Here is a 20,529-nt window from a genome sequence, read left to right as displayed (position 1 = left end):
CCTCCTCCCTCTGGCTTCGTCACATCCTCTTTTGTCCCACCTCCTTTACGTCTTATCTGTCCCTTCTTCCACCTTTTGCTTCTCCCTTCTACTTCCCTCCTTCTTATTCATTCTCTCACTTCTTCATCCCACCTCTGTCTCTATTGTACGTGCCCTCTACATGCATCCATCACACTAGATGCAGAGGATGTATCTCTCTGGTTCTGGCTGAATTACAAAAGGCTCCTTAAGCCCTTAAATGGTTTCTGTATTCTGGGGGATATAGTCATTTGACAGGCTGTGGGGGGAGGGGCATTAAACAGGTGCATTTTATATCATGAGAAACACTGAAGGGGAGATGGATTTACGACTTAGGTCATGTGAATGTATGCCAGCATTCACAAATATACTTGTCATTTGTTTTGGAAAATTGCTTTTAAAGATTTTATATGCTCTTGATGAAAAGTAATGATTTGGATTCTTACAGCTTTGATAATAAGGTATACTGTGTCTGTATCGTGGTGGATACATTGCTCAGATAAGTGTAGAAAATCAGCAATAATCACACACAGATATACTTATGTTTTTAGGCTTATTTTCTACAGATAATCAATAATATAAAGGTGTGAAACATGATTACTGTTTATTTTTTATTCTTTTCTTTTGCTACCTCATTGTTCATCAGATTTAGAGGCTGTTGCACCAGTTTGCATCACTGCATCAGACAAATTCTCCACACCACTAACCACAACTATCCCTGATAGGATGTTGACAGTGTAGGCATCACAGTGAAGATGATTGTATAAATACAGGAATTAAATGTGTTGTTTATAAATGTCAATAGGTTGTTGTTATTCCAACAAACTTCACTTTGAACAGAGTTTGTGCCTTATTTTTCATTTATTTTTTTACTCAAATGGTTTTATTTATCCTGTTGTATTTTGTTTTATTCCTCATGTTTAGTCATTAGCCAAAATTACTGTTGTATCATATAGTTTTGTTTTTAAGTTCACCTGTGAAGAAACTTGTAACCTTGAAAGACACTACAGAAATGAAGTTTACTTAACAACTTCCCTTCTCTGTGTCCCTTCAGGCTCCAGTCTTCCTGCTCTTCGTGGACTGTGTTTGGCAGCTCTTGTCCCAGTATCCCTCTCGCTTCCAGCTGACAGATGACTTCCTGTTGGCCTTGCACGACAGCATCCACCTGCCACTCTTCTCCAGCTTCCTGGCCAACTGCCAGCGAGAGAGATGCAAACGCTCCCAGGTACCAGACACCTGAGAGGGGCTTTGGCGTTTTGGCAACTCTGTTGTGTCATCTTTAAAATAGAGCCTTAGACAGTGGCACTTTTCTATCATTTTATAGTTATTATAGTATAATTTGCTGCTGACACTGTAGAAATATTTCTGCATGTATGTAATACTTTCTGTTTTCTTTACCAATTCTTATCAAACAAATTCTAAAATAAGGTTGATGCACAAAGTTGCATCGAGAGAAAGCTTGGCATTTAACAGTAATTGATTACAACATAAACCTTTAATATGTCTTCCCAGAACCTTGCACAGTCCTACACACCAGTCAATGGCTGGAGAGATGTCCATCATCCGGATTCTTCCTCTGATCCCTCTGACCCTCCTCTGCCTTCGGTGTGGGACTGGTCCCTGCAGTACAGCAAGCACAGACGAGACCGCTTCACCCAACCTGTCCCCCCAACCCCTCCGCTCCAACCGCTGCTCAACGGCAACCTCAACACCAACCCAGACACACACAGGGTGAGGCTGCCAGCTCTGTCATGATGCAACACACCCTCTAGTGGCCGTGGCGGGAGCTGACACCACAGAGCATCTCATGTTGGGGCATTAAGTTCTTTTTTCAGCTTTTGAATTTCAGTGGTGATAGCCATGATATTACCAAAAAGCAACACAGATAATCTTTACTGAGAAATAAATATCAAATTTTCAAACATTTTCAGATTTTGTTACTGTGAAATTTTGCACTGTCTTCACTGAGCTTACTGAAGGTTTGTAACAGGGCACTGCGCCCCCCTGTGGGCATTACAAAACATGCATCCAATAAAAATTGACTGTTAGGGAACAAGTGTGAGTACCTTTCACACTAACCAACAGCTAATTTCACTGATTTATCAAGTGTGGTAAATTCAATAAAAGTAAACTTCTGAAAAGTAACCATAAGTAGCTATTTATAATTAAATACATACTGTTCATATTCTTTACAAACAGACATCATACATGATGTCATGGCTGAGACCCTCAGTCAGGGGTTCCTACAGTTATGGAAATCCTGGAAAAATAATGGAATTTTACTATCACAATTGCCAGGCCTAGAAAAGTAATGGATTTATTAAACAAAATCACTGAAAGTTTTGGAAAAATCATGAAATTTTACAGTAGTTTTTCGTGGATAACCTTTAACAATGTAATATAAGGGCAAATTTATTTTCTGTAGCTGTCGATGTAACGTAGCTCTAATGTGTATCAATGTGAGACATTTGTTTACATATGTGTCATTATTTTCTCCCTTCGCTCTGTCTTTCTCTCAATGTATGCCAGCTGGCTAAAATTATGTTTAAATAGAATCTGATATGTTTGAAAAATGTCGGGCAAGGAGGTTAAGAGAAAAACATAGTCATTATGAATCCTTGAAAAGTCATGGAAAAGTTTTGATATTTGGTTCATGAAAATATGTGGGAGGCATGCACAGTGGACAATATTAGCTTGTTACTGTGAATGACACTCAGAGAACTCAATTGTTAATTTACTTTGAAGATGTGTGCAGCTTAAAACATAGGCTGACAGTGTTTTTTCTCCCACCTCTGCCCACCAGCTGGCTGACACCATCCCCGGCTCAGTCTTCCTCCTCTCTCGTGGCACCTTCTCCTGTCCTGCTAACCTGCTTCCCTGGCGCAGTGGCAGTTCAGGCGTTTACAAGAAGAGCCACCGGAGGGCGCCGTCCTCTGAGAACGTGCCCGGCCTGGAGCGCCTGCTGAAAGCCTGGGCTCTAGCTGAGTTTCCCCAAGGCCTCACTCCCACCTCCGGACCTCAAGGACCACTTGACCCCTATGAGCCCTTACTGCCTGTCCTGATGGGGCCCTGCATGGGGCTGTGGAGGGAGTGCTATCTCCGGGGAGCGCTGCATGCACAGGTATGTAGGTGTCCCACAGCCAGTTCAGAATACTTACATTAGAGTTATAGTGAAACAGGAACAGTCAGCGTTGCTCCATATATTTCTTTTGATTCTCAACAAACACTTGATAACAAAATGTGTGTTAATTGACTTAAAAGATGCCTTCTTTTGCTAAAAGCAGTTGATAAAGATAAATCTCCAGACCCTCAGGACCACCATAACATATATATATATATATATATATATATATATATATATATATATATATATATATATGCTGCACAGAATATATTTCTCTATTTCTTCTACCTCTTCAGGCCTTTGAATTAAAACACAGAAAAAATGCTTTCTAGTTGAACCCTCCACACATATAAGAGCTGCAACTAGACAGTGTTTTTTTTTTTTTTTTTAAGGGGTCAGATGCCAGAAATGTAAGAAACCACTGGCTTATAGGATGAGCTGGTTTTATTTTATCTTTTCATTATTTATATAAATTCTCCTGAGGAGACATGAACCCAAAAATGATATTATTCAGCTGTAGCCTATTCCTCTGTGCCACAAAACCCCATTGGTTTACAACAGATTAAAAACACAAATAAGAGAGCCTAACCATACAACTGGGTTCTCTATTTCTTCTACCTCTTCAGGCCTTTGAATTAAAACACAGAAAAAATGCTTTCTAGTTGAACCCTCCACACATATAAGAGCTGCAACTAGACAGTGTTTTTTTTTTTTTTTTAAGGGGTCAGATGCCAGAAATGTAAGAAACCACTGGCTTATAGGATGATGCTGGTTTTATTTTATCTTTTCATTATTTATATAAATTCTCCTGAGGAGACATGAACCCAAAAATGATATTATTCAGCTGTAGCCTATTCCTCTGTGCCACAAAACCCCATTGGTTTACAACAGATTAAAAACACAAATAAGAGAGCCTAACCATTCAACTGGGTGACATATTGCATGTTTTAAACAACTCCACAGCTTTATTTTCACGTTAAACTTTAGTATATCCGGTTGCTGCAGTAGCTGCCATGAATTCACTAATATCCCCCAGCTTGGTGAAACTCCCCACAGACATACATACATGTCAGAGCACTGAGCTGAAAGGAAATGTTCGGATTTTGTGGTAATTTGGTGCTCATAATGTGAAGCAGTTTTTATTGCCAAGTCGGTTTGCACATGCAGTGAATTTGTCATAGTGATTTGGTGCAAAGCAAGAAACCGTGCAAAAGTCAAGAGACATGATATAAACAATTAGATGATTTTACAATTTAAATATGAATACAAGTAAAATGTAAAAAAAAAAACTGTGCTTTAACTGGATGACCTGTGCTACAACAACATCGGGGAGTCCAAGTTGAAATGGTGAAATAGAGCCACAAAAGGGTGTTTGACATTTAATATTTACACTATAATGCAAATAGATTTGAGCCCCTGAATGATGTCATCACCCTGATATCTATTAACACTGTTTTGTGAAAGAGTTTCCACTTGAGCCCAAGAGCTACTGAGGGGTGAAATTAGTTTACATTTTGAGTCATAAAAGGTAGATAGGATGTGATTTGCATTTATTTAAAGGCTAGTTTCTGTAGTTTTCAACCTGGACACTATTTACTCATATTTTGGTGTCTTAATGACAAGTCAAAACAACAAATTTTGGTACATTAACAGCGAGTCTGCTGCAGCAACATAACAGGCTGCAATGTGATCCTTGTGGGCAATCATGCATGATCAGTGTACGTCCACTAAATGTGCTTGTTTTTGCAAACTGACAGGTTCAGATTGTTATCAGAAGTGTTTGACAACATTATGCAAAGGATTCTTACAGAGTTAGACCCCTTTGTTGAAGAGTAAGATCATTTTTTATTTAATCAGACACACAATCCTAAAACACCATTGTCAAACCCACCAGACTCCATTTAAAATGAGGAGTAATTTTATCATCAGAAAAAACACTTCATTCAAAGTTGACAGGAACAAAATAGAAATGAGAAAAACCATCTTGGTTTCTATTATCGCTGTACAACAATCACCAACTCTGGTTTGGTTGAAATAAACCCTTAATCTACAAAGTTAGATGTGAAAATATTTTGGCTCTATACGCTCTAAGATTACTGTTAACGTAAATTCAGTCTGGTGCATTTGGCAATTGCGATTTTGTGTCTAGTTTTGGTTAAACAAATAGGTTGTTACTCTTCAACAAAGAGGTCGACCTCTGCAGTGATTCTTTCCATAATGTTTTCAGACTCTTAAAATAACAATCATAGCCTGCCAGTGACAAAAACAAGCACTTTTTGTGGATTGATGGTGCTCAATTGCCAGCAGGAGTTACATTGCAGCCTATTTTGCTGCTGCTGGCTGAAGCGCTCTTGTTAAATACTGTCAAAAATTGTTGCCTTTATTAGTCATCTAGACACAAAATAGGGTCCAAGTAAGAAAATACCAAAGTTACCCTTTAAGTGCAGGCATGCACTCATCGGCTAATATATATTTTTAAAAGTCACACCAGTATACAGAACTATCTGAAGGCCAGCACAAGTTGTCTTTTTTTTTGTCTTCTTGACAGCAGTTTATGGTACAGAACATAAATCAAGACAGACAGTTAAATTTTCTGTACTGTTCAGATGTCCCAAAACTTTGTACAATGTGAGAGAGACAAAGTGCACACGTAAAGTTTCAGTAAAATAGCTCAGGAGTAGAAAAATAAAATGGCAGTAAGAATAAAACAAGATATTAAGGTCATTTATCCAATACCTCTACAAAATCTGGCTGTGAACATCTTACATATTTTACCCACAGGGTCCAGAGTCTTTTCTGAGGGCGAAGAGAGAAAGTAATCTTTTCCATAACATTAATATTATTTACTGTATCTATCCACTCCTGTATTGTAGGAGGTTCAGGAAGTTACCAGTGCCTTATGGGGACTTTTTTACAATCATAAATCAAAATACCAACCCGTCTTTCTAATTTTAATATTGCATGGTTGAGTGGTTGAGTGGTTGAGGTTGAGTGTCTAAGTGCGGATGTGTGGTTTGGTTTATCAAGTGGGCGACATCCTTCACAAATGTTTCATTAAATTTGGTCCGCAAAACTTCCGGAAAGGCTCCAGATAACTGCCGTGTTCGTCCTCTCGCATCATGACTGCTTGTTCAGGAGGTGACGTTGTCTGTTTCATATGCACATCAGTTTGATCGACAAACTCCCAATATGGACGTGGTACAGCCTTTGTGATGATGTCTGAGCTACAGCGCGTCTATCCGTGTCTCCATGGTGATGTCAGAAATAGTCGAGCGCTGTGTGGGTGGGTGCAGTCGTCTATTTTGAGGGAGCTGTAGAGGAACAAGTGAAACCTATCAAACTGCTAAATCACGGACTCAGGTTAACAGTGTCGAGAGATTAGCGTCAGTTTTGTTCTTCTGTGTAGTTCAAGTGTTTCCTCTACAATTTCACGCACCATTAAAGCGCCCCTCCAGGCCATCAAAATCCCTTTTTTTCTTTTCATCTTAGCGGCGTTGACACAAGATATCTATTCATTCTGAGATCAGTGAATATTTGTGCTTGGGAACCAGCCAGTCTGTTTCATTGCCAGAAGAAGTGGAGCAAACAACAGTCTAACTCTTATTTAACATGGATGTTGTTGAGTTTTGTTGCTTTTGCACTGTTGTATCAAAGTCTTGACACAACACTAAATAAATCTCATGTATAATGCACTTTTGTACAAACAAAAGCACTTAACAAAGCATCAAAAATTACTACACAGTTCTCTAACTGTGTCAACAAAAACTGAATATTGTAATGTTCAGGTAGGACAGAGCATTTGTTGGGCTGCATCCAGTACAGATGCACCTTAAAAACTGGAATCTTGCAATATATGGGCTTAACATTTTCTTTATGTTAAAGGATGGGGGTGGTAATATTCTCTGATGTTGTTGTTCGCAAAACAAATGTGTTAGTCTGTCTCTCAATACTTTTGCTCTCAGTCATGAGCCCATCGTTCTTAATGGAGATGTAAAATCAAACACTGTAAAAATCATGGACGTAGCCACCGTGACATCACCAATTGATTTGTGGATTCCCATTTCGGAGCCTCGTATTTGTCATTTTGGCGTCCCCCATTTTGATTTTTGGAGCCAGAAGCGACGATTCATGGATGCGGAGCAGAGAGGAGTGGATCTGGCTTAAAGACTGTGTTGTTGCCTTGCAAAGGCGTCACTACAGCGCTTATGCCCGCAATTATTCTAGCATCAACCATCAATTAATGTAAACAGGTGAGTTATATAAAAAAATATCACCCTCTGTACAATTGCCACGAATGTTAAAATTAGCTAAAGACACCAAAACCAACTAGGGTTTAAAAATATTTATTTCTCCTGTTAATTAGAGAGTTTTTAACATGAGGGTCTCTGAGGATTGACTGAATTCTGGAGTCAGAAGTGGCCATTTGAAAAACTGTAGTTTTCGGCACGTCCGCGTTGGCTTCATTTTTGTAGCTCCAAAGGTTACCACTTGTGTTAATCTTTTAAAAATGTTTCACAAATTCTTTGTTTAGTTCAGTTTTCCATAGTTCTTTAGCAAATGTTGCTCAAAGAAGAGTAAAGAGTGAATTTGTTTGGGACTGTTTATTAGCGGTGGATTAATATGCAGCAGCAGGATGGTGTGTAATGAAGGAACATGTTAATAATAATAAGGTTTATTGATGTTTTTTTAATAGTTTTTGGACAACCATGGAAGTCTATGGCACAAAGGAATAATACAGATAAGGTTTTGGGTCAACGGATTATACTTGTTAGTTGAATGAATTTACTGTTTTGGTCTTTTCTCCAGATTAGATGACTAAAAGAAAAATACAAATCATCACTAGACATGTTCTTAAATAATGGTTTGAGTGATAATTTTGATGTTAAAGGGATAGTTCAGACTTTTTGAAGTGGGGTTGTATGAGGCACTTATCTGTAGTCAGTGTAATACCTGCAGTAGATGGCGGTCAATGTTTGGAGAAGCAGACAGAAGTCCCGACGCAGAAGCTGAACAATTTACTGCTGTGGACGGGGTCAGCACCAAAATGTATTTCAGCTACCTTAAAAAGAAAAAAGCAGTTTAAGTGTACACTTTGTTGGGGGTATTTTCACCACCCTTTCCTTTTGGCACTACATTCATGCATGCAGTGTGTTATGCCACAGGTCAGCTGTTCAGGTCAGACTTTAAACGGTTTATAAAAAAAAAAAAAACAAAAACAAGAAAATTAAAATTAGGGTGATTATGACAGTAATGACGACATGCTGTTCATCTCAGAAACAACTTTTGAAGAGGGAGTCTGAACAGGCTGAAAAAGAGAGATGCGTAGGAATACAGAAAGTCTGAGGCTGAAAAAAAATTGATTTGATTTATTTAGCACATATTCAAAACGGCAGTGTTGTACATTTTAAGAAAAGGAGACATGCAGGTGAAACCTGGGAACCCTCAAGGAACTTGACAAGTGTTTCCCCCTATGAAACTATAGTTATATAGTTATATAGTTGTATGACAAAGGAGAAAGTTTAACCAGGTGAGGAGGGAATGAATTTCATATCTTTGAACCTCTAAATGTGATGCTACATCGGATGAAGTGGTTTGTGATTGGGGGACTGAAGCTGTACTGCTTTTTGTGTGGAGTACTTATGTAAGTGATTATAGTGCCAAAGGAATGAGCTTTCTGAACTCGGAGTAAAACTGTGAAAATATTCTGAATATAGCGTCCACTTAGGATATAGACATTGACTTGTTGAGGTAGTCCTTTTTTTAGGTGGCTAAAATACAGTTAGTTGCTGCCCCCATCCACAGCAGTACACTGCTTAGCTTCAGTGTCAGTATTCCCGTCTGCTTCTCCAAACCGCAGGTGTGATGACACACACTTACTGTTTGTAATACTTTGACTCAGGATAAGTACCATGTACAACCTCACTTCAAAAAATCTGAACTTCCCCTTTAAGTTTGTGACTGTCGACTGGAGAATAAATCGACCGCGTTGTTTTCCGTCCTCAGGCGTTCTCCCACCCCATCTCCGCAAACCACCCCCACCCTGTGGAGCGGCTGGCCAGGGAGGTGCAACAGCTCAAAGACAAGCTAGCACAAGCATCCACGGGCACGGATCCCAACCCCCCGACCAAGATCTCCGAGCCCCGGCGGACTGACACCAACCTGAACCAAAACACCAACAATGGCACCTTCCTCTTCCCGGCGTCGAGGCCTCAGAGCACCACGATGCCCAGAGCGGCGCCCACCCCTCCTACCTCCACCACCAACCACCAGACCTCCAGGGGCCCTCCGCCCAACTCGGCTCCACCGTTCCGACCCGGCCACAAAGACAATGGCGGCGGCAACAAGCACACCTTCCTGTTCGGGCACTCTTCAGCGGCAGAGTCACGCCCTGACCAGCGCTATTACCCAGCACCCAATAACGCCAAGCTGCCTAAGAGCAACGGGTCCTCGATAGCTTCCTGAGGTTTTCTACTTGTCTTTTTCTCAGAGCGTTTCACCCCACGACCGGGTGCTATACCCAAACCACCTGTCTGTAAAGTATGATCTGACACATCCCTCACTGGTATCATGTACTGAGGAGACCTAGACGCGTGTTTCCCGTGTTTGATTGACTACTACAAAACTATTTTGGTGGAACACGGTGATCAGTAACAGTATGATGCAATCAGTGCAAGAGCTCCTGACTCTGCTACTTATCGTCTGTACTGTATTAAAAAATGTGACAACTCTTTTGTATATTTGTAAAGAAAAATACTAGTATGAAAAATTCCACCAATGAAATATATCAAAAACAAAAAAAGGGCTGAAGATGAACTTCAGAAGCACATCTTCCAGTATCTTGAAGGGATATTTCTTTTAAGTTGGGTTGTATGGGGTCCTTATCCAGACTCAGTGTGTTACAATTTGGAAAAGCAGGCAAGAGTCTGACACAAAAGGTAAGCAACGCCCTGGTGTGGAGAGGTCAGCAACAAAATTTTAGCCACCTAAAAAAATCCATATAAGCGGTGAAAATACGCTATATTGAGGGTATTTTCACAACTTTACCTTTCTGTCAGACAGCCTGTTTTGACGGGGAAGCCGTTAATAGCCTCACTTCCCCATTTATGTTCCCATCCACCAGACAAAACAGTAATTTAAGCTCACTGAACACAGGAGCCGCTGGTCTGCTGCAGCTGCCGTTTGTGTTATTGTGCAAATTCAGGGAATCTGAACTGAGCATTTTAAATGACAAAATCACATAATAGCACCAGCAAAATAACTATCAGTGCAGTGGTAGTCAAGGTACAAGATAATTTATTATTAGTCATTTCTTTCTAAACCAGCAGCAGACCTTGGTCAATCTGAACTTACCATTTTAATCACCAGAGTCACACAATGATACTAATAACTAAATTGAGCAGTAATGCCGCTCTCTTCAGAGATTAAACATCATTGAACACAGGAGCTGCTGGTTTACTGCTGCTTCAATCCGTTTTTTTTTTTTGTTTGTGTTATTTTTTTAATTTGGCAAATCTGGATTAACCCTTTAAATCACCCAAGTCACACAAAAACACTGAATAACTAACTGATTGAAGCAGTTTTAGACCAGCAGCTCCCATGTTCATCAAGGTAAAATCCCTGTTTTTCTCTGTGGTCTGGCTCTGAAGAGAGCCGTGTTACTGATCCAGTTCTCCACCGGACATTGGTGTCTGACTGCAGGGTAAAGTGGTGAAAATACTCTCAATATAGTGTAAACTTAAACTGACACAGATTTTTTTAGGTGGCTAAAATACGTTTTGTTTCTGACCTCCACAGCAGTTCTTTGCTTAGCCTTGTTGTCCAAAACGACGACGTGCCGACTGCCATCTTCCATCTTCCATATACTTTCTATGGATAAGTGCCCCATACAGCCCCACTTCAAAAAATCTGAACTAACCCTTTAAATCGCAGTAGAACTTGTCAGGACACATTTTGTAGATGTCATGTTGCTCTTCAAGAAAGAAAGCAAGCTCTATTTTTAGCTTCCTATCTGAAACAGGACACAGATAGGGGAGTGATAAAGTGCTTCTTAAGAAAGACACGTGGCAGAATGGACACAGCTTCTAACTGGATCTGACCTGTTTGACTGCATGTCTCCAGAGGACTTTAAAAAAAATAAAATAAAATCTCTTTAGAGCCTCTGTCATGCTAATGTGCATAAACACACCTTAATTTCCTCGCCTAGAACAGGAGAACATTGTTTGAACAATGATCATTTTTGAAAACCGTCATTTTTTGAACCGCCGGCGCTGTGACCGTTGACTTTAATGTGGAATTTGGGGCATGAGAGCTATTTTGGTACTGCTCTCATATCTCTCCGCTTGCATGCTTTGGAGCAGCGAGAGGCCTATATTCAGAGTGTTTTGTTAGCCGGGATGTGGCTAAAGTCACTGCACATTATTGCAGTTTAATTCAGTTCCTGCATGACTGGCATCATTTCAGGGCTTTAGTTATATAATCTGGAACTTTCATCTGTATTTTTAAGTATTTTTGACCATTATTGGTCTAATTTTTTGATGTCATCCGTGTAGATAAGTGAGATTTCTGAAGTGTTTCTGACCAAATGTATTATTTTGAGAATTATGTTGGAATTGAAAACATTATTCTGCCTTTTGATTACCTTGGGAAGGTACCAGTGTTGGAAGCGAAGGAAAGCTTATTTCTTTCTGTGTTTACTTTTCATGTTATCTCTCTCTTTTCTTCTTTTTTTTCACAGCCTGGATGTGTATTAGTATGCAGTCAGCATTTAGGTCAAGGACTCGGACTGTATTTAAAGCACAGAGGGAAGTATCTGGTCCTGCGCCTTTAAATCCAAACAGTTTGTTGTTCGCATGATGTGGGTGTCAAGTAGATGAGCTGGCGTCACTCCCACGGACGGATGGAATTATTATGTATTCGAAAAGCATGTTTTTCTAAATTTTTTTGGGCTGGATAACAGTTGTCAGATGTATGACTGATGCCGACCTCCTCTCGTGTAAAAAGGTACCTCACTTGATAGCAGTATGAATTATTAAATTGCTGTAAATATTCATCACATCAATATTAAGGCACACTGATATCAGCTACAATTTCAGAGCTTTCCAGGTGTGATGCCAATGCATTCGCTGGTCTTCTGCGGATAAAAGGGATCATCTTCATCCTGTGGCATAGAAAATCTCATTTCTGCTTCACCTGTCTCTCTGTATGTTGTATAATTTAAGGTTTTTTTTGGTACGAACGTCACTTAAATTTGCCAGATGTACATATTTTTTTGTATCAGCATGTTTTGATCCTGATAAATTAAAAAAAAAATACTTATCAGTTCAACTGTGTTCACCATCTGTGCCATAATAAGACCATGCTCTAACACAACTCACAAACTTTATTTTTTAACAAAATAAATATTTACATATGATCTGAAACACTTAAAAAGTAGCACGGCACTGTACATGTTAATTTAAAATTCAACCGTCTTGCATGATATGTATAGTCAGGATAAAACAATTATGTGCAAAATGCTCGATACCTTCACAGGAGATGTTGAAAATACAAAATATCTACTGCACAGTTAAGTCATGTAAAACTCTGGTTTGGTCTCTCTGGTTTCCAACATGATGTTCAGCAGAATGAAACTCTGTGTTTTTATACAGACAGAAAACCTGCATGCTTTAAAAACAGGAATGAGGTGTTTTTCTGGCTCATTATGTTGTTTCGCCACACGAACCGAAATATAACGGACCTTCCTCCACATTTTTTGATGATGACGTGCAAATTTTCCCATGTACTGAGATGCTTTTTGGCACTTTGAACCCATGGACGTCATGCATTCTTTGTTTCACCTGATCACCACAACAACAGAGCAAAGAGACAGAATAAAGTAAAGTGGCCGTTAGTTTCAGTCCATGTCGCCACACAGCTTTAATGTCAGTGCATTAAAAATCAACCCGAGCTAAAAGAATCAAAAGATTTGAGTCCACATCCCTCCACTTCAGCCCCACCGACTGCCGTGCTCCTGCTGCAGGATGCCGTCAGGCCCGTAGAAGTAGCCAGAGGAGGACGGGCCGAGGCCTCCCAGCTGCCGGATGGACTTGCACATGGGGCAGGGGTAGTCGGACAGGCCCTCGATGTCCTCGAAGGCCAGGTTGACGATCTGGTCGCAGCAGGGGTCGCAGTAGAGGTGTCCGCAGGAGAGGCGCTTCAGGCGGGCCTCGTAGGTGATGCAGCACTGGCAGTGCGGCAGATCGGGGCCCAGAGACAGGGAGCCGGTCAGGGAGCTGCTCTCCAGGCTGCCGGCCTGGCTGGAGCCCTGCTTAGTGGGAGACCTGGGAGGGAGGAAGAGAGTCAGGACAAAAAATTGTGAGACTGAAATTATTAGTCAACTAAATAAATGATCAATCAACGCATGAAAAATTTGATTGGATAGATAGAAACTTTATTGATCCTTACGGGAATTACTTAATACAGCAGCTACATTCACAATTAAACACAACATTAGACAGCTAATAATAGAACATTACAACTACATCTGGTATAATAAAGCAATGAAAACTATACATAATGTATAACGATGATTAAAAAGTGTGTAATGTGGCTTCTCTACCATCATAAAAAGTGATTTGACATTTTCAGATGTCTTGATTTGTCCAAATATATTCAACTTATAGTGACAGAAAACAAAAAAAGGAAGAAAATCTTCACATTTTTATGCTACAATAAGAAAATGTTTGACACTTTTGTGTGGGAAAATCATTTTAAATAATAATTATAATAACCTGAAGCCAATCACCTGATGCTCTAAACCAGCTATTGTTAAAAACACAAGACAGCAGTGAGACACAGAGGAACAAGCTGGTGCAGACAGTAAAAACAGATTTAGTGCGAGTACAGATTTGTTCCAGGGAAAAAATAACTGGTAAAACAAGACCTGATGTGATCTCAGTTAGGGTGGAGCTGAGTGATTGCTTCATAATTTAAACTGTGGAGGTGTGTCAGCTGACATTTATCCGTCTTTAGACTGCATGTTCTGGGTCAGACTGACGGCAGGTACGGTCTGTTATTAATGGGCTCAGTGGATAATTATAGCAAATGACCCTCAAATTGTCATGAGCATAATTATGTATGAGGTACTTATCCATAGTCAGTGTGTTACAGTTGCTGTCAGTCGGCATGCACCCAGTTTTCAGAAACAGGCGGAAATTCGACATAGAAGCTAAGCAATGTGCTGCTGTGGATAGGTCAGCAACAACACATTTTAGCCACTTAAAAAAGTCCAATCCAAGAAAGAACCAACATCAGCTCAAGTGTAAGGCTATATTGAGAATATTTTCACCGTTTCACTTTGCTGCAGACAGCCTGTTTTAACCTGGAGGCAAAAAAAACGGCTTCAGTTCTCCATCTCATCAAAAGCCACCAGACTCCATTAAGAAAAACAGTAATTTTAGCTCACTCAACACAGTAGCTGATGGTCCACCACTGCATCAGTCATTTAGTTTGTTAGTGGCATTCTGTGACTTTGATGAGTCCGAAAGAAACCTTTTAAATGCCAAAGTCACACAACAACACGAAAAAACTAATTGATTGAGGCAGCGGTGGACCAGTAATTTCTGTGACCAGAGATGTTAAATCAGTGTTTTTCTCAATGGGGTCTGGCTCTCAAGTGAGCGTTGTAAAAGCTTAAGTTCCCGGTTGGAAATCTTTGTCTGACAGCAATATACACTTTACTGACAGAACTGTCTAAAAAAATACCCATTAATATTAAGTGTACGCCATATTTAGAACATTTTCACTGCTTTACCTATCTTTCAGAGGGATTTTCAATGGGAAAATGATGCTTTTTTTTAATCCTTCTCCTCAGAGCCAGACTCCATTGAGAAAAACAGCAATTTAACATCACTGAATTCAGGAGCTGCTGGTCCACCGCTGCCTCAAACAATTACTTAGTTTGTGTTATTGTATGACTTTGGCATTTGAAATGGCAAGTTCAGATTCACCAAAGTCACACAATAACACAAACTAACTAACTCATCAAGACGGTGGTAGACCAGCAGCTCCAGAGTTCAGTAAAGTAAAATGACTGTTTTTGTTAATGGAGTCTGGTGGATGAGAGCGTAGATGGTAAACTGAAGCCTTTCACAGCTTCTTCATTGAACATGCTGTCTGGCAGAGAGGTTAAGTGGTGAAAATACTCTTGATATAGCATACATTTAAACAGATTTTTTTTCTTTTTTTAAGTTGCTGACCCCAGTCACAGCTGCACATTTTTTAGCTTCAATGTATGACTCCAGCCTGCTTCTCCAAACTAAAGGCTTGCAGGCTGTCATTTTCTATATGTAACCCACTGGCTGTTTATAAGTGCCCCATACAACCCCACTTTAAAAAAAATTAAAATCTGAACTACCCCTTTAATATTCCTGGACTGGATACATTCGGCTTTAAGTTGTGTAACATAAACTGGCCTTCAGTTGAGGCAAAGCTGGAAAAAATGAGAACAAATAATGAGTCAGAAAACCTGTTGTCATAACAACTGAGAAGTGCAGGGCGATATTTCCCCTTAAAAATCTATTTCTGCCTGATTCATCACAGCCTGGACTGACATTTAATCGTTTCACACATCAAATCTGTCCTCAGTTACTGAGCAGTGCCCTTTGCAGGGAGGATTACACAATTAAGGATTATGCAGAGTGGTGATTTTTAAAAAAAAAAAAAAAAATACAAGCAAATGAGAGAGGAAATAGATCAGAGGAGATTATAAAGCAGGTTAAAATGCCCACTAAAGTCACTATTGATGGAGATGCACATAATTGTTTCATATATCCGGTTAAAAACAGGTTGAACACTCACTTTGACGACGATGAATCTTTAAAGCAGTCGAAGCTGAGAGCTGCTAAGATCCTCCACAGCAGATCCATGCCGGTTCCTCTCATGGTAACAGCCAAATTGCATCGACCTGGTTTCTGGCGAGCGTCATATTTTATATCTTTTTTTTTTTTTTTCAAACACGACACCAGTGAGTCTCTTTAAATTCAGGGCAAAACGACAGAAAAACGCCGCTGCGCCACCCCCCTCCCACGCCGTGCGTTTAAATGTGCGAATGAAGAGGATGTGCCATCATCATCATCATCCGCAGGCATCTGAATGGAGGTAAACAAAGCGCTCCTCTCGTGCCTCTGTGCTCGAGTCGATGGTTTCTTCTCCCGTCGTGTCTCCGCGCCTCTTCCTCCGCAGCAGCGACGCGCGGCGGACGCGCGGCGGACGCGCAGAGGCGCAGCTGAGGTGTTTGATTTGCATCAATCAGAGAGCGAGAAACACGCCGGAACTCACCAATGAGCTCAAAGTGGAGCACGAGACTGTAATGGCCTAAAATACTGATGAGGTTTAGAAATAAAGAATTAATATCGCACCAGTGTAACGTTCAATGTTCACTACTGCCTACCAATGATCACACTAAACTCACCAACACCTCTGAATTTTGATTTTCATATTTACAGTATACTGCAGTTTTATGTGTCCCTGTAAGACATTTTCCTGTAAAACCTGCCCCACTATTATTTACGCGCACTATTAAGTGTCTGTTATTAGGCTAGTTCTGTATATTTTGTTAAAGATGATTAAAAAAATTTTAAAAAAAAAATAAAAATGAAATAATGGCGGATGGAGAATTAATAGTAATTAAAATATATATTTATGTATATATTTATGTTTGTTACTGGGCCAGCTACTTCATATATATTTTCATAACAGTAAATGTATAATAAAACAAACATTTTAATTTAAATACATTTATTTAAAACACATACTTCTGTATATATTTCTGGATGTTATTAGGGTAGTTAGGTCTTTTTTATGTTAAAAATATACTAATATGTTTTTTAGATACAACATAAAAAAAATAAATAAATTCAAAACAATATTTCAAAACTATATATGGTGTCATATACCTTCATACATTTAAAAAACATAAAATAAAATTGTGTATTTGTTTTAGAAATCACAAATGGCTATGTTTCTACATTTTGAGAAAAGGGGGATTGTTTTGGTTTATGGCGCGTTCATAAATCTTTAAAGCTGTGGGACTGATTTAAAGGTTTTTTTTATGTCTTTAAAGCACTGCATGTTCATACTGTTATGTAGTATTTCTGTATGTGGTTTGATAATTTGGCTTTCATTTCACGTTGTACGCATCACAACCACCAGATGGCGACAAGTTTCTACTCTAAAACCAAAGTACAAATTCAAAGGATACAAATATTTTATCATTCTTCATTTTCTCCCTTAATGGCAATAAGGGTACTTCTTTCATTAAAGGAAAAATACTATAAACTGTGAGCTGATTATCACAAACTAGCAAACACAGTTTATCCTCCCATAGGAATAAGAGTATTATGGTCTGTCAAAGGTTGTAGTGACATTAAAAGCCTCATGGAGTCATTTGCATCATGGTTAAAACAGAGATTTAAAAAATGGACACAAGGTCGGTTAATTGAGCTGCTCAGCACGTGTACTTGTGCAGTTTTATATAAAGCCTCTGTTTACAGCTGTGATTCATTACAGCACATTTACAACAGCAGATAAGAGCTGGCGGAGGCTCATCATTAAACTGCGTTATTGTGTTCAGGAAATTTGATCCTGTTTGGAAATTAAATTCTGTGTCAACCAGGCGAGAGCTGCAGACATACAAAGTGCAGAGCTGCAAGTTTGTTTCTGGAGGTATTTTTTGGCAGGTGGAGCTGATAATGTGGTGTGTCAGGGCTTTAGTCAGGCCGGCTGTGTGTTCATCCGCTCTGTCACATGACCAACATCATCTTCCTTTCTTTCTCTTCCTCTTGATGATGATCCCATGACGCACAGTTCATTGATATCAAAATGATAAGTTGCACATGCTGAAATCCTGAAACTGATTAACCCCCTGAAACCCGGGCAACTTGGCTTTATTTCTTTTAAAAACATGGGAAGAGGGTAATGAGCAGTTTAAGAAGAAATGACCCAGACACTAGCAACACAGCAAATCAAACATACGAACAAAAAAATAAAAAAGGTAAAAAAACAAACAAACAGTAAAACGGAATTAACTGAAAAAGAAAAAAAAAAATTAAATGATATTTCTATCAAATAATTTAAAATATATAATTTTGATTTCTAAATCTAATAATTCCTTGCAATTTGCAGGATATTTCTTGACAAGTTGCTTACTGCCGTTGATTCAACTGAAAAAAAATAAAAATCATGAGAAAATTTGCAGAGGGAACAAATATTTAAATATCTTTGAAAGGCATCTGAAAGCAGCACAAGAAAAGTGATGTTGATCCAGGTTTCAAAGGGTTAATCACCTAAATGTTTTAGATCTACAGTATTTATAAATATAAATTTGTGATATCATTGCAAGTATTTTGTGCCTCATATGTATAACTGAGATGTCTTTATTATACTTTCTGCAGCTCTTTAAAGAGTCCATACTCCATTAAAACGCTCTGATAAAACATTACAGTCATGCACTGCTGTTGTTTAGAGAATATAGTAAATTTAAACCTCTCCCACCAACACTGTGTCACCTGTCACTCCTGCACTGTTTCATCACTCTTCAGTCTCACTGTGGACAGATGGAGGTGCTGCCCGGTGTGTGCAGATAGCAGCCTTTCAGGCCAGCTGATCAATAGATGACCCCAACAGACAACAGCAGCTGAAAGCCTGAAACCACATTAAAGGTCTCATCTGATGTGCAACAATCAGACGACAGCTGGAGGCTCGACGGAAATCTGAGTGAAAGAGGAGACGTAACACACGTGTGTCCATTGATAAAGGTCAGAGTTGTTCATTTCTTTAAAAGAAAGAGAAAAACTCTTATGTTTATTTCCAGGAGGTATTAGGATTCATCAATTAACTCTTTAAAACCAGAGTAAATTGATACGATTTATTTCAGAAACATGGGAAAAAGGTGGTGAACGACAAAGGAAAAATTAACCCCAAAATTATCATGAAATTAGTAAAAAAAAAAAAAAAAAAGAAAAAGAAAGAAAATTATTTGAAAATTTAAAAAAAGACAGAAGAATGTGAAATGACCTGACAGAAGCACAAAAAATTATTATTTTAATTCCGTAATATAATTTAATGAATGTTATTTTGATAATTAAAAATATTCTTTTACCCTAGCTTTTTTTCTTTTACCCCTACATATTTTCTCTATTTTTTTAAATATATTTTTTATAAATACACTCATTTCTTGAAATTTGTGAACCATCTCTTAAAAAGGTTTTTACTGCATTTTCCCCCACGTTTTTGAAAGAAATCACACCAATTTGCTCTGATTTCAAAGGATTAAATACTTGTAAAAGGTGTCTGAAAGCAACACAAGAAAAGTGATGTTGCTCTAAGTTTCAAAGGGTTAATTGGTTGTGAAAATATTGTTTTATACATTTGCTCTCACTGTTTTACTCATGGCCTGTTTTCTTTCATCTCTGTAAGTTTTTGTGTCCTTTTACAATTTAAAAAAAAATAGGTATTGCATTTTCAAATATACATGAGTGGTAAAATGTAGCCCAAAATCCAAAATAGAGGTATTAATTATGAAGAGGTGTAGAGTTTTATATTACTGTTAGGGTAGACTGGGGTAGAACGTATTGAAAGTATCAAAAGTTTAAGTACACACCCAAAAAGACTTAAAAAGAAAAACGGAAGGTATCCATACATGTCGTAGTACATATGAGAAGCTGCAACTATGATTTTTTTTCTTTTGGCATGAAACGTAACAAAAAAATATTTTAAAAGTTATATTTTTAATCGACTAATTGTTTCAGCTGCATTTGTACACTTCTATATGGTTTATATAGGCTCACAGTATTTCATGGTTCCATTATATCACTAAAATACTAATATTTGCTTCAGATAATTAGAACTTTAATAAAATAGGATTTTAGTTGATTTCCACCAGGGGCATCCTTGTGATTTTTTCTTCTTTTTTTTTTAACATGGCCAATTATAGGCACGAGCCCAAGCACGTGCAGGGAGAGGCTCGTCTTGCACAGTTCATTGCACCAACCCTTTGGTGCATATGGAGCAAATCACAGTTTAACCGAGACACAGTGAGCGGGAGCGTGCAGAGCGCGCTGTCCACGCGGTGCCAGTTGTATGTGCACCTCATATAAAAGCGTGACCTTGTAACATTTAGACCCACTAACGATTAAATCACTCAGGAGGAAAACATATTGCTTTCACCGTTTCAGGTTTCATGAAAACCCCCCTGTTCTTCCTGAGAGGAATGGTGCCTGCTGGAGGAGGGATGGGAGTGCAGGAGGAGCAGGAGGAGGAGGGGGCGGTGTCTCTATCCAAGAGGGATGTTGTGTAGTAAGTGAAGGGGGCGGAGGAGGGGGAGGAGGGCGCAGCTCTCTGCTACGTCA

General features: G+C 39.1%; 1 protein-coding gene across 1 annotated transcript in view; it reads left to right on the top strand.

The window, feature by feature from the left end:
- The window catches only part of mtmr11 (myotubularin related protein 11), a 49,484-nt gene extending 38,844 nt beyond the window's left edge, over nt 1-10,640 (top strand). The window contains exons 15-18 of the mRNA XM_042490838.1: nt 1,073-1,243; nt 1,531-1,749; nt 2,822-3,139; nt 9,146-10,640. Of these exons, the coding sequence (XP_042346772.1) occupies nt 1,073-1,243; nt 1,531-1,749; nt 2,822-3,139; nt 9,146-9,604 (1,167 nt within the window). The 3' untranslated portion in view covers nt 9,605-10,640. The remainder of the gene's footprint in view (nt 1-1,072; nt 1,244-1,530; nt 1,750-2,821; nt 3,140-9,145) is intronic.
- The last annotated feature ends 9,889 nt before the right edge of the window (nt 10,641-20,529 follow it).

The sequence above is a fragment of the Plectropomus leopardus genome, chromosome 7 (genome assembly GCF_008729295.1).
Source record: "Plectropomus leopardus isolate mb chromosome 7, YSFRI_Pleo_2.0, whole genome shotgun sequence".
Taxonomy (NCBI): Eukaryota; Metazoa; Chordata; class Actinopteri; order Perciformes; family Serranidae; genus Plectropomus; species Plectropomus leopardus.
This window is presented reverse-complemented; position numbering and strand designations above follow the sequence as displayed.